Source organism: Perissodus microlepis, chromosome 19 (genome assembly GCF_051167445.1).
Source record: "Perissodus microlepis isolate ML-2025 ecotype Zambia chromosome 19, ASM5116744v1, whole genome shotgun sequence".
Classification (NCBI taxonomy): Eukaryota; Metazoa; Chordata; class Actinopteri; order Cichliformes; family Cichlidae; genus Perissodus; species Perissodus microlepis.
This window is the reverse complement of record NC_140479.1, coordinates 17007896-17021889: the sequence shown is the minus strand read 5'-3', so window position 1 is coordinate 17021889 and position 13994 is coordinate 17007896. Positions and strand designations below refer to the sequence as shown.

Genomic DNA, 13994 nt, shown 5'->3' with positions numbered 1-13994 from the left:
CGTTATGCATTTCAAAATAAAAACTATTTCTTTTGAAATTTATTTTTTATTAGAAGAAAGTTCGCTTAATATGGAAGTAGACTTGTAGTCAAGACCAGAGGGTATCGAGACCAAGACAAGACCAAGACCAAGTTTAGACGAGACCAAGACCGAGACAAAAAAAGTCTTTAAACTGCAGCCAGATGCTGCTTCGTTTACGGGTGTCAGGCATATTTATGTGTTTTTGCTTTCGCACAGCCCTCCTCACCGCTGTCTACTGTCTCACTCACTTACTGAGAGGACAGACGGATGCTCCACTTGATTGTCGCGTCTCTCACCCTCTCTGTTTTTCACATAATGATATTATCCTATATCCTCGCATGTGATTGGCCACAATATGGAGTGATTGGAGCATAAATGAGCCACTTTGCGAGAGCTGAGCAGCGAAAGGAAATTAAGTGAGGGTAGAAATGATTGAAAGATTATTATGGTCTGTTTTGAGTTTTGTTCAAAGAAAAGCATACATGCATGCATGCATGCATACATACGATCACTTTGGCTCACAGCGCCAAAGTGGGCTACTGGAACAAGAAGGCATCGGTGGGCAAGAGACGAAAACAGGGCGTTGTTGGAATGCTACTACACAAGTAACCCTGGCGGAAGGGGCTACATGAATAGGATGAGGGACCTATGGATTCTTCGATACCCAACATCCAGAATGACAGCGAAACAACTAGTAGCTCAGTGTTCCAACATTCGAAAGAAGGGACTGCTATCACAGCTAGAGATTGACGAGGTACAACATAAATGCTACGGCAAGGAGGAGTCAGGACACCAGGTCAGGGGGGAGATATCATCACCCCCACCCGAGATTGGGTACATAGCCCCAAGTGCGATAGGAGAAGGATCGTTGAGTGCGAGAGGAACTGACCTGAGAAATAGGATCATGGCCAAGCTTGAAACCTGGATCCCCCGTAGCCGGTTACCAAGATTACGTGAAGTACCCTCAGAAGGTCTGCTAGATGATGTTAATGCAGCACTACGGACGATACCTACAACCACGATTACCGACACTAACAAACTGATCTACAATACGGCAGCAGTGATCAGTGAGATGCTTGGCTACAAGCTGAACAGCCACAAGGGGCAGTACCCTCCATGGAGAAGGAGGCTAGAGAGCAAGATCAAAGCAGCACGGAGGGAGGTTAGCCAACTAACGGAGTTGCAGAAAGGTGCGGCAAAGAAGGTGCATAAGAAATACAGCAAACTGTCCATACCTGAGGCCTTGGAAACTGCCAAGCAAAGACTCACAGCCTTGGCCAGCCGCTTGAGGAGGTACACCAGAGAGATAGAAGGCAGGAGAATAAACCAGCTGTTCTCCACAGAACCAGCAAAGGTGTACTCTCAGTGGCAAGGGAACAATAAGAGAACAGCACCACCAAGGCTGGAGACGGAGCAATACTGGAAGAGCATATGGGAGAAGGACGCAACCCATAACGGCAATGCTCAGTGGCTAGTGGATCTGAGGGCAGACCATAGTGACCTCCCTGAACAGGGACCAGTAACCATCACAGTGGCAGATATCCAAGAAAGGGTCTCCAGTATGAAGAGTTGGACAGCACCAGGGCCCGACATGGTTCACGCCTACTGGCTGAAGAAGCTGACTGCACTCCACGAACGTCTGGCAGCACAAATGAACCAGCTGCTAGTTAACGAGAGACACCCGGAATGGCTAACCAAAGGTCGAACGGTCCTGATCCCCAAGGACCCCAAGAAGGGACCGGTCCCATCCAACTACCGACCAATAACCTGCCTCAGTACTACATGGAAGCTCCTGTCAGGCATCATATCGGCTAAGATGAACAGGCACATGGGTCAATACATGAGTGGGGCACAGAAAGGGATTGGCAAGAATACCAGAGGTGCAAAACACCAGCTACTGGTAGACAGAACAGTCAGCCGAGACTGCAAGACCAGACTGACCAACCTGTGCACTGCCTGGATTGATTACAAGAAGGCCTATGACTCAATGCCCCACAGCTGGATCCTGGAATGCTTAGAATTGTACAAGATCAACAGGACCCTAAGAGCCTTCATCAGGAACTCAATGGGGATGTGGCGTACAACACTAGAGGCCAACTCCAAGCCCATAGCACAAGTCACCATCAAGTGCGGGATCTACCAAGGAGATGCTCTGTCCCCACTGCTGTTCTGCATAGGCCTGAACCCCCTCAGTGAGATCATTAACAAGACTGGCTACGGATACCGACTACGGAACGGAGCAGTTGTCAGCCACCTCCTGTACATGGATGACATCAAGCTGTATGCCAAGAGTGAACGAGACATCGATTCACTGATCCACACTACCAGGCTATACAGCAATGACATTGGAATGTCGTTCGGACTGGAGAAGTGTAGTCGAATGGTAACGAAGAGAGGGAAGGTAGTCAGAACTGAGGGGATTGAACTACCAGAAGGCAACATTGCAGACATAGAGGACAGTTACAAGTACCTGGGGATCCCGCAGGCGAATGGGAACCATGAAGAGGCCGCTAGAAAGGCTGCAACCACCAAGTACCTGCAGAGGGTCAGGCAAGTCCTGAGGAGTCAGCTGAACGGTAAGAACAAGATCCGGGCCATCAACACCTACGCCCTGCCCGTGATCAGGTACCCTGCTGGGGTAATAGGCTGGCCAAAGGAGGAGATAGAAGCCACTGACATAAAGACAAGAAAGCTCCTTACCATGCATGGAGGGTTTCACCCCAAGTCCAGCACCCTGAGGCTGTACGCTAAGCGGAAGGAAGGGGGCCGGGGACTGGTGAGTGTCAGCACCACAGTCCAGGATGAGACAACGAACATCCAAGAATACATTGGGAAGATGGCCCCAACTGACCGAGTGCTCAGTGAATACCTCAGGCAGCAGAAACCCAAGAAAGAGGAGGGAGACGAGGAACCATCATGGAAGGACAGGGCCCTGCACGGTATGTACCACCGGCAGATAGAGGAGGTGGCTGACATCCAGAAATCCTACCAGTGGCTGGACAAAGCTGGACTGAAAGACAGCACAGAGGCACTAATCATGGCAGCACAAGAACAAGCTCTGAGTACAAGATCCATAGACTCTGGGGTCTATCACACCAGGCAAGACCCCAGGTGCAGGCTGTGTAAAGATGCTCCAGAGACAATCCAGCACATAACAGCAGGGCGCAAGATGCTAGCAGGCAAGGCATACATGGAACGCCATAACCAAGTGGCCAGCATAGTGTACAGGAACATCTGTGCCGAGTATAACCTGGAAGTCCCGAGGTCAAAATGGGAGATGCCCCCAAGGGTGGTGGAGAATGACCGAGCTAAGATCCTGTGGGACTTCCAGATACAGACGGACAAAATGGTGGTGGCTAACCAACCGGACATAGTGGTGGTAGACAAACAGAAGAAGACGGCCGTAGTGATCAATGTAGCGGTTCCGAATGACAGCAATATCAGGAAGAAGGAACACGAGAAGCTGGAGAAATACCAAGGGCTCAGAGAAGAGCTCGAGAGGATGTGGAGGGTGAAGGTGACGGTGGTCCCTGTGGTAATCGGAGCACTAGGTGCGGTGACTCCCAAGCTAGGCGAGTGGCTCCAGCAGATCCCGGGAACAACATCGGAGATCTCTGTCCAGAAGAGCGCAGTCCTAGGAACAGCTAAGATACTGCGCAGGACCCTCAAGCTCCCAGGCCTCTGGTAGAGGACCCGAGCTTGAAGGATAAACCGCCCGCAGGGGCGAGATGGGTGTTTTTTTTTTTTGTTTTTTTTTTTTATAAATATACACACACACACACACACACACACACACATTTCTATATACATATGCAGGACACCTTAAACTAGTTTTTTTAATTAAGCAGCAAGGCAGAACAAAGTCGGGTTGAAACCCCAATTCAACCAGACCCAGAACTGATCCGGAATCAAAACAGGACTACAACAGTAAACAAGACAGAACCAGAATCAGAACTAGATGTTAGTAGCACTAAAAATCATCATAGACCTGCACTACACTTATTTCAATTCTACCAAAGTACAATATTTAGATTGAGAAATGTTTATATAATTATTTAGCCTTGTTGTGCAAACAAACCTGCATAACTTAATAAATATAGAATTTGAAAAGTAACAAATGGTATCTAAAAAGAAACACTAGGTACATACATGTTCTGATGAGTTTTGGCAAACAACCATTTGACTAACATGTGTGTCTCACCTGCTCTTGTTCCATCTCTGCTCCTCCCCCTCCCTCTCTCTCCCTCTCTCTCTCTGCTCCTCTCTCTGTTCCTCTCTCTCCCCCTCTCTCTCTCTGTTCCTCTCTCTCCCCCTCTCTCTCTCTGTTCCTCTCTCTCCCCCTCTCTCTCTCTGTTCCTCTCTCTCCCCCTCTCTCTCTCTGTTCCTCTCTCTCCCCCTCTCTCTCTCTGTTCCTCTCTCTCCCCCCCTCTCTCTCTCTGTTCCTCTCTCCCCCCCCCTCTCTCTCTGTTCCTCTCTCCCTCTTTGTGCTGACAATCAAGCCAAACACCAACATCATCAAATATACAGTTGAAACCAAATATTTATGTACTCTTCAGATAAAAACACAAACACTTTTTTAATTGTAACATCAAATCAGACTAAATGTTTATTTTTTTAGATTGATAAATATAAAAACATATTTGTTAACTTTATTCTGAGCCACACTTATGGAGCTCCACAATTCTTGTTTTGGTTGACGGCTCTTGATTTCCCCATGTCACAGAAACAGGCTCTGTGTTTTGCCTTATATGCATCCACAGGTGTGCCACCAATTTACTCACATGGACTCTACTAACCTATCAGAAGCTTCTTCAGCTCAGAATGGAATCGTCTGGAGTTTTCTTATTAATTAACAATAAACTTAGTGTATATGTACTCCTAAATTTGATGAAAGTGATTAAAATAGACAGCTCCCTCTTTTTATTCTGACATTTAACTAATTCAAAAGATATTTCAACATTTATTTATCTAAAACAAAAGTTTACTCTAAATTGATGTCTAACAGTAAAAAAAAGTTTTTATGTTTTCTCCCTAAAGCAGCGGTCTCCAACCTTTTTTGCGCCACGGACCGGTTTATGCCTGGTTTATTTTCACGGACCGGCCTTTAAGGTGTCGCGGATAAATACAACAAAATAAAACTAGTACCGGTACCGAAAAAAAGAAGATTTATTCATAACACACGTGAAAAGACCCAGGAAAACCGAGTTAACGATCAAAACGATAACAAAATAACGCTGAAAACCGATAAAAACCCTGAAAACCATACATTTCACACCTGAGCCTCAACTCTCGCGGCCCGGTACCAAACGACTCACGGACCGGTACCGGTCCGAGGCCCGGGGGTTGGGGACCGCTGCCCTAAAGTGTATGTAAATATCTGGTTTCAACTGTGAATATACTGCTGTGTATTGAAATTCCTCTTGTTTTGCATAGATATACTGAACAATATCCAAAGCATAATATATAAAATAACATCTACCTGAGTTTTTTCTTTGAAAGAAGCTCCTTATGTCCATTGTTGTGTTCATCAGTACACAATTGAAACCGATTTAGTGAGTTTGTTTAGCCGTGGAGGGTAACAACTGAAAATATGAAATGTAAGCTAAGACTCTCTAAAAAAAAAAAATCAGCATTGCTGTTCGGCTTTTTATTTATCCATTTGTTGATTCACTCGAAGAGCAAGTAACGCAACCAAGTGATCAGTTTGATATCAATCTTTTGTGATACACCGTCATATTTACATTATTAGTTCAGTACGAATGATTTGCTTTGGTACCTGGTCAAACTTAAGCTCTCCTCTGTCTGCAGCAAACCAGTGTTGCCAACTCCTCAGTAAGGAAAATCGCTATTGGCTGTCCTAAAAGTCGCTAGAAGTCGCCAAATGACATCATCGCCTAATTTGCATAATTGGTCATGCTAATGTAATTGTAACCTACGCTGTTGGAGAGAGAAATAACATCGTGGAAGAGACAAAGTGAGTAAAAAACGTCCTAAATGCAGTTAGAATTTATTTAGAACTACAAATTAAATTTCTTTTAGCAATTATTGTTTTTTAAAGTCACAATTCCAACCCTGCGCCTTTATCCAGGCCTGGACCAGCAAAAGTGACCCGAGTTACTTTGTGTGTGAGAGTGTGTGTTTATAAGTAGTTTTAAACCTTGTAATCCACAAAACAGCATAACAGTAAAAGAAGAACTGATTGCGTTACAGTCAGTGCGGGAGCAGCGGCTTCGCTCATGCGCGATTCATTTGCCGTTTGGACGCACAGGTGTAAACGTCTCCTGCCCTGATAGCAGCTGGGGGAGGACTATCCTCCGCCTGTGAGCGCTTTGGCACGGGTGAGGTGCTCAAGGCAGCACCGCTGCTTGTTGAGAGTAAAAGCAATACGCGTTTTCACGTCAAAAAGTCGTCTTAAATAAGTCTCCAATAATACCAGAGAAAGTCGCCAGATTTGTCGCTAGTCGCTTTTTAGAAAAAAAGTCGCTAAGGGGGTCTGAAAACTCGCTAAATATAGCGACAAAGTCGCTAAGTTGGCAACACTGCAGCAAACTCGCAGGCAGCAGTAGTGATGTTCGATTCGTGAACGAATCGTTCAATACTCGAGAATCACTTTACTGACTCGTGAATCATGATTCACAAGCCCAATTGACTCACTGACTCATCCCTGTTTCTGTTAGCAAACTAATTCGCTTAGTAGAAATATATCTAGCTTATAATTAAAATTGCGGGGGGGGGGGGGAAAACAACAGCCAGTTTCTTAACAAAAGCATTTCTGCTCTGAACTGGAAGAAAAAACCCTGAGTAGAAGCTCACATCAAGAAAATAGCTCCTCGGTTCACAGTAGCATCGCTCTGCTAACATGCTAACGACACATTTGAGCTACTCACCCCCTCCCTTCCTGTGTTGAATCGTAAGCGTAAGCAAATCACTCAGGACTCGCTCACCCCCTCCCTCCTGTGCTGAATCATAGAACGAACGAATCACTCACTCACTCACTAACCCCCTCCCGCCTGTGCTGAATCGTAAGCGTAAGCGAATCACTCAGGACTCACTAACCCCCTCCCTCCTGTGCTGAATCATAGAGCGAACGAATCACTCAGGACTCACTAACCCCCTCCCTCCTGTGCTGAATCGTAAGCTTAAGCGAATCACTCAGGACTCACTCACCCCCTCCCTCCTGTGCTGAATCATAGAGCGAGCGAACGAATCACTCACTCGCTCACCCCCTCCCTCCTGTGCTGAATCATAGAGCGAGCGAACGAACGAATCACTCACTCACCCCCTCCCCCCTGGCTCACAGCTTCTTCTTCTTCTTGGTTGGCAACCAATGTTAAGGCGCATTACCGCCCCCTGGCTCACAGCTCAGTGGACATTTAGATGAGAAAATATATATTTAACACATTTAAGGAAAATACTAATAAAATGAAAATAAACAAAATAAATGTTTATTAAGCAATTTTGATAGGAAATTGCTTAATTTTAGAAATGTTTTTCTCTCTTTTTGGCTCTATAAAATATTTGTTTTTTTTAATAGAATCATTCATCTTAGCAGTGGGATTTACATGAAAAGAGAAACAAATTAAGTTTGAGTGAAAATGTAAATTTTTTGCACTCTCTGGTCAACTGACTCAGTGAATCAAATGACTCAAAAAACCCGATTCACTTTGGTGAGTGACTCATTAAAACTCGATTCAGTAAAAAGAATCAAATTTACCATCACTAGGCAGCAGCTTCTCCCCCCTCGCTCACATGGGTGCTGTGCTCAGTCGCCTAGTGCCTGAGCTCGGATCATACCAAAATTAGGGGGAATTTACGACGGTGCGCTCTGTGCTTCGTGTGTTGTTTTTGTTTTATACAGTTGTCAGTCAGGCATCTAACTAACAAATTACACTCCAAAAGACCCCATGCTTCTGAAAAAATGACACGGGCTTAAGCCCAGTAAGTCACCCCCCCGCTCCGCTGATGGTTGACTCCACATCTCCCGAACACTATGTCGATTTGAGAACGCAAGACCGAAACAGCGAGACCAAGACCGAGACCAAGACAAAAGTCCGTCGAGACCAAGACCAAGACAAAAGTCCGTCGAGACCAAGACCACGTCTCGAGACCAAGACCGGTCTCGAGACATCCAACTCTATATGGAAGTATAATCTAAACTAAATACATGTTGTATGGCTCACTTTAAAAACAAAGTCCCATTGACATTAAAAAAAAAAATCCCTAGACCTACCCGAGAAGAGCAGAAATCGCAACAAATATAGCAGCAAAGTTCTATAAAGATATGCCTAAGATGTGTGGATATTAAATATAGCCATTGCTTGAATGCGCAACTTAGTTTGCACTCTGGAGAGCCATACAAACAACTAATGAAATAAAGCACGTGGCAGTGTGTTGTAAGGAATCGAAGATGTCTATACAGATAAATAAGCCTTATACACACCGAAAGCTCGACAATGCAAACGTATCCACCCACCTAAAATAAAACTGTCTCCTTCTTCCCCCGCACAGAAAATGTCCCCAGAGACCGACAACAGGTGCTGTGTGTTTCTGTTTTTCTCTCGGGAACGTGCACTTCCTGAATCAAATTTCATTAGCTATGATAGTTTGTTATTTTAAAAGTCCCACTGAGTTATTAAAATAAAATAATTTCCCATAATGCCACCTATTTAACAATTTAAACAAACCTTTATTAACCGAGAAGAAAGGGTTGATCGACGGGGAAAAGTGCGACCCTCAGTGGTGGCTCGGCGTGGATCTAGGCAGAACCTCACATCTCGCGATAGGTGGCTCATATCACGCTCTCGTCCGTCCAGCGAGCGAAGGTAAGGTCCTAAAAGCTGACTACTTCAAATTAAACCGCAGTTTATACGTCCAAGTCCTGTCACCAGACCGAAAATTATTAGTTAACTTCTTTTGAAAGCATTATTTCGGTCGCATTCTTCGCCATTTGTGCTTCTCGTGCCCCCCCTTTCAAGACAGCGGCGGTGCATTGTTTGCTTTGAGACAATTAGCTTGCTTGCTAACATCCATTCGTCTGTAAACATTATTTAAGCTAAGTAGTAATAGCAGTGGTAATACAAAAAAGATCATATATTTAAAAACACACTGTACCTCTGATATAAGCCAAACATATATACTGCTGAGGTCAGAAGTTTATATATATTCGTATCATAATGGGCATAAATGTCTTCTTTAAAAGCCCAAAATCACATGACCTTCATGCCCATGATGAGTTCATATAAACTTTTAAACTAACTGTACACTCATCTTGTTTTCATGTTCTCATTATTCATTTAAGGGACAGATGTGGTTGTTTTTGCGGCAAAGATGTCTCAAAAATCAACAAGTCCACCTTCATCGCTTATGGCTCACCTTCATTCAGAGTCACATAAACAGAGCATCCTGAGCAAATTCAACAAGCTCAGGAAAAGTGACCTGCTGTGTGACATTACTCTTGTCGTGGAGGATGTGCAGTTCAAGGCCCACAAAGCCCTGCTGGCAGCAAGCAGTGAGTACTTCTCTGTCATGTTCACAGCAGAAGATCAGATCCATCGGTCCACCCACCGGCTGGACGGTATGGCACCAAACATGTTTGCAGCAGTGCTGGAGTTCATCTACAGCGCCCAGGTGTCTGTGGAGGAGAGCACTACAGAGCAGCTCCTGGCCACAGCTCATCGAATGGAAGTCGGTGACCTTGTCAAAGTGCTCACTGACCTAACTCGCTCTGCAGCAGGGGTCAAATGCAATGATGCTCAAGCAAACAAAGCTGAAGATGCAGAGCTGGTGAAGCGCAAAAGAGGGCGGCCAAGGAAAGATTTAGGTGCACCTGTGACAGAGCTGGTGGGGAGAAGAGAATGTGAGAGCTCAGAGGACCGACAGGCAGAAGATACTCCAAAAACTGAGTCTCAGCCTAGAAATGAGGACCCCGAAGAACACCAAAGCCGGCAGAGCAAACGCAAAATCAACCCACCGGTAAAATATAAGGGCTACAAAGTGGGCAACACAGCAGGACACAAGGAGCCTGGGAAGAGGGGCAGGAAAAGGAAATACCCTGACACTGAGGCACGATGTGAGGACTGTGGAAAAGTCTTTAAAAGCCACCTGTTTTTAAATATTCACCAGCGCACTCATACAGGTAATTACACTCTGATTTAAAGAGAGGTCAGAATGGAGGTTTAATACAAATTTGGCCTTTTTTCTAGAGTTTTTGGACATCAATTAAAAAAGGACTTCATTCCCTCAACTGTAATAAAAATAAATGTTTTAACTTTTCAAATGTTGTGCTGAAAAAATAAATAAATAAAAAATAGAAACACATAGCAAGTACAGATGACTACGACTGACGAGAGTTTAGCAGTCACTAATCACATCCGCACCTGTAAAAGTACAACTACTTTCTTTAACTCCAGGTGAGAAGCCTTTCCACTGCATGGTGTGCGGGAAGAGTTTTACCCAGAAACACACTCTGCTGGCTCACCAGCGCATGCACACTGGAGAAAAGCCATTTGTTTGTACCATCTGCTCCAAAGCGCTTTCCACCAAACACTCCCTGCAAGAGCACATGAACCTCCATGAAGGTAGGACCAAATGAACTGACTTCTCAGTTTCTCATGTTTGATAAGTAGTAACTTTGTTTACATGTAATTTCCAGGAATCCTCATAATTTCCTGAAAGTGATCTTTCCAACAAAGTTGATCTACAGTCTGATTTCAGAAATGTAGAAAGTGTTAGTTGTTGCAGTGATTACGTCAGACCTACTATTCTTAGTTTCAGCTGTATTTTTTTTAATTCGAACAGAGTAGCTTTCAGGATGGCATACGACCCTCCTCACCAGCTTTTTCTTCTGATTGGCTACTTCATTTAAACTTTATCTATATAACGCTTCAAGGCGCTTTATATTGTAAGGTAAAAAGAAATGAACACAATCGGCCGGTATTGAAAGGCTATGTTTCACCAATAGAATGCAAAGCCAAAGCAAATCAGGCACTCCTTAAAACACCGTCTGACGAGCTGTTCACTGCATTGTGCAGATTGAAGTCCTGGATGTAGCCCAAAAGATTAACACTACACGAACAAGCAGATATAGAACAGATAACAGACCATCAAACCACATTCCAGTGTCTGGACTTGATTCCTAGAAATGGATCGTTATCCACCGTTTGAAAATACTTTCGATTCAGTGCAAGGGATGTAAACCAGGAACAAATCTTATGCAAACGGCGCTGTACAGTTGTCTTCATTGCAAAGCAACACAGCTAACATATTTAGCCCCTAAAAATGCACAGTGGCAATAACTGTGCTGTATGCAAAAATCACAGGGGGAAATAGATTGGGATCTCATGTGTTATTATAATATAATGAAATACTACATTTTACTTCTATTAGATACACTTGGGCCCAGTAAATACATGCCTTCTTTAACATAAATGAAGCAATGTAGGGGAAAAGCTTTTTACAACTAAGGGGTAAAAAGATGTTCTAAGAAGAATTAAGGTGTTTTGTTTCTCTGGCTAGGAAAACCAGAAGGATTTTCAGTTTACTACCTATTACTTCTTAATACAACTCTTTTAAATGTGCCCAAAAATCAAATGCCCACATTTTGTGTCTTGCCTGTGCTTTTGATTTACCTAGTTTAATTTGGTGTGAGTTGCCTAGTTTTGGATGGATATTGGCTGTAGAGATGACTTGCTTCTCTTAATGGCACTAAAGCCGAAGTGCTCTAGCATATTGTGATGTTGATCTCTCATGAGCTCTGTTTTATTTGCTTCTTTAGAAGAGAAATCCTTTGACTGTGATAAATGTGGAAAGACCTTCACTCAGAAAAGGCAACTTAAAAGCCATTACAGAGTTCACACAGGTAAGACATGGGGAAACTGCAAGAGATCTGGTCAGTGTATTCAATCAATCTGAAGGTAAAATCATTTAATCTTTATTTTTAAATAAAGGGAAATCATTGCCAGAATGTGCTCAGTGTCATCACAAGTTTATGGATGCAGCTCAACTGAAAAAGCACGTGAGAACTCATACAGGTAAGATCAGCTCACCAAGTCATTCTTTTGCTATTGATATCTGCTTTATATCTGGAAGCGTGTGCTGCAGCAGCTGATGGTGTTAACGTTTACACAGGTGAGAAGCCTTTCACTTGTGAAATCTGTGGAAAATGTTTCACAGCCAAGAGCACACTGCAGACTCACATCAGAATCCACAGGTCAGCTGTTATATTGGATTTTCACTCCACTTTTAACAGTTTTTGCTCCCTGCTGTATAATATACGACCCAGGAGGAGACATGTGGTCATAACTGCCTCAATATCTGGTTTTGCAGAGGTGAGAAGCCTTATAACTGCAGCATCTGCAAGAAGTCCTTTTCAGACCCCAGTGCAAGACGACGACATGTTGCCTCCCACTCAGGGAAGAAACCCTTCACCTGCTCCTTCTGCAGCCTTTCTTTTACACGCCTGGACAATCTGAAAACACACACCAAATCCCACAACAAGGAGAGAGCTGCGGGTGGAGAGGCCTCATCGGATACTGCGGCAAAAGATGGCTCTGGAGCCCTGCAGGAAGAGGTGCAAAATATCCTTCACCTGCAGCAGTACCAGCTGCCTGCCACCTCTGAACAGGAGCTCCAGGTGGTGGTGACGGAGGATGTGGACCACATTAACTTTATCCCGGGTCAGGACCACGAGATCAGCCTCATCAGCACAGAGGGAGAGATGGCTCAGTCAGCCCCCTCTAAACTCACCCTCCTCGCCCGGCCATCGGGGCATGTGCACAATGTGGCGTTGGTCACTCAGGGTGATGTGGTGGATCAGACCTCTCAGATCCACACTATCAGTATGCTGCAGGGTCAGATGATGCACCAGGCTGAGCAGATGCATGTTATCACTTTGAGTAAAGAGGCTATGGAGCAGCTGCAGGCCCATCACGGTCCTCCGCAGCCCTTTCAGATAGCACAGCGTCCCATTCAACAGCTGCAGGTGATACATCAGCCAATCCAGCAGCTGCCTGTTGCTCAGGAGCCCTCGGAGGGGCAGGTGAGCAGGGAACAACAACAAGGCCGGGCTATTCACGTCAGCAGCCAGAGCAGCCAACCGATCTCCATCAGTCAGACTAGCGAGCAGATCTCCAACCATCACATCCAAGGACAGACATTTCAGATCCAATCAGGAACTGTGTCCTACCTGTACACCACCGGACTGCCACAGGAGAGCTGAGAGTGATCTGGACCACTGGGAACTTAAATCTGATGGTGCTACTGTGGAGATCAACTATATACAGACAAAACTGACCATAGTCAAAGGTAGCAGTGTTAAAAGATGAAGTTTGTATTTTCTTTAAATAATTATTTATATAAAAAAAATATATAAGCATACCTTTTTATACTGTTGTGTTTCCTTCCACACGTTACACCACTGTAATCTGTAATCTGCACTATTTGACACTTTTCTGCAGCAGAGCCTTATTCTTTGCCATATTGCTTAAAAACTGTGGCATGATTAATAATGTGGAACATCTGTCAAGTAGTTTTCCTTTAATTGGGCTCACCTGGTTAACTAATTACCACAGGTGTCTGAGATTGATATGAGTGATCCAAAGAGCCCCCAGACACAAAGGCGTTGAACCAAAAACCTTCTGGTTATTGCTTTGGTTGTAAGAAGATTGCCATGGTTACCTGGAGTTTTTCATGTCTGTCGGCAAATACTTGCCAGCTACTGGCCAACTGATAGTACATCATGATAAAGTCCGACACAAACCATAAAAGGAGAAGGTTCGACTTCAAAGTAGAAGTTTGCTTCAGTGCTGCAGCAATCATGTGTCAAAGGGCGCCACTTTTACTGGCATGTGTCTGTAGACAAATCTGTCACTTCCATTCGAATGCAGCACTATGTTACTCGCCAAAAGCAGTCACAAAGAGCCTTTTATCATCCAGCTGGGGAATACAGCGACAGTTGATCCTACATCATCAGCATG

At 44.5% G+C, this 13994-nt stretch overlaps 1 protein-coding gene across 1 annotated transcript; it reads left to right on the top strand.

The window, feature by feature from the left end:
• The first annotated feature begins 8800 nt into the window (after positions 1-8800).
• On the top strand, positions 8801-13237 carry zbtb24 (zinc finger and BTB domain containing 24). Its single transcript, XM_084915641.1, has 7 exons — positions 8801-8843; positions 9320-10156; positions 10431-10598; positions 11795-11878; positions 11967-12050; positions 12148-12229; positions 12346-13237. The coding sequence occupies exons 2-7, from the start codon at positions 9349-9351 to the stop codon at positions 13235-13237; spliced, it is 2118 nt and encodes a 705-aa protein (XP_084771767.1). The 5' UTR covers positions 8801-8843; positions 9320-9348.
• The last annotated feature ends 757 nt before the right edge of the window (positions 13238-13994 follow it).

What these genes read in the sequence shown, in the direction of transcription:
- zbtb24 (XM_084915641.1), top strand. Translation starts at nt 9,349, where the DNA reads ATGTCTCAAAAATCAACAAGTCCACCTTCATCGCTTATGGCTCACCTT. An exon ending in GCACGTGAGAACTCATACAG is followed by an intron (nt 12,051 to 12,147) that starts GTAAGATCAGCT and finishes ACGTTTACACAG; the next exon opens with GTGAGAAGCCTTTCACTTGT. An exon ending in ACTCACATCAGAATCCACAG is followed by an intron (nt 12,230 to 12,345) that starts GTCAGCTGTTAT and finishes CTGGTTTTGCAG; the next exon opens with AGGTGAGAAGCCTTATAACT.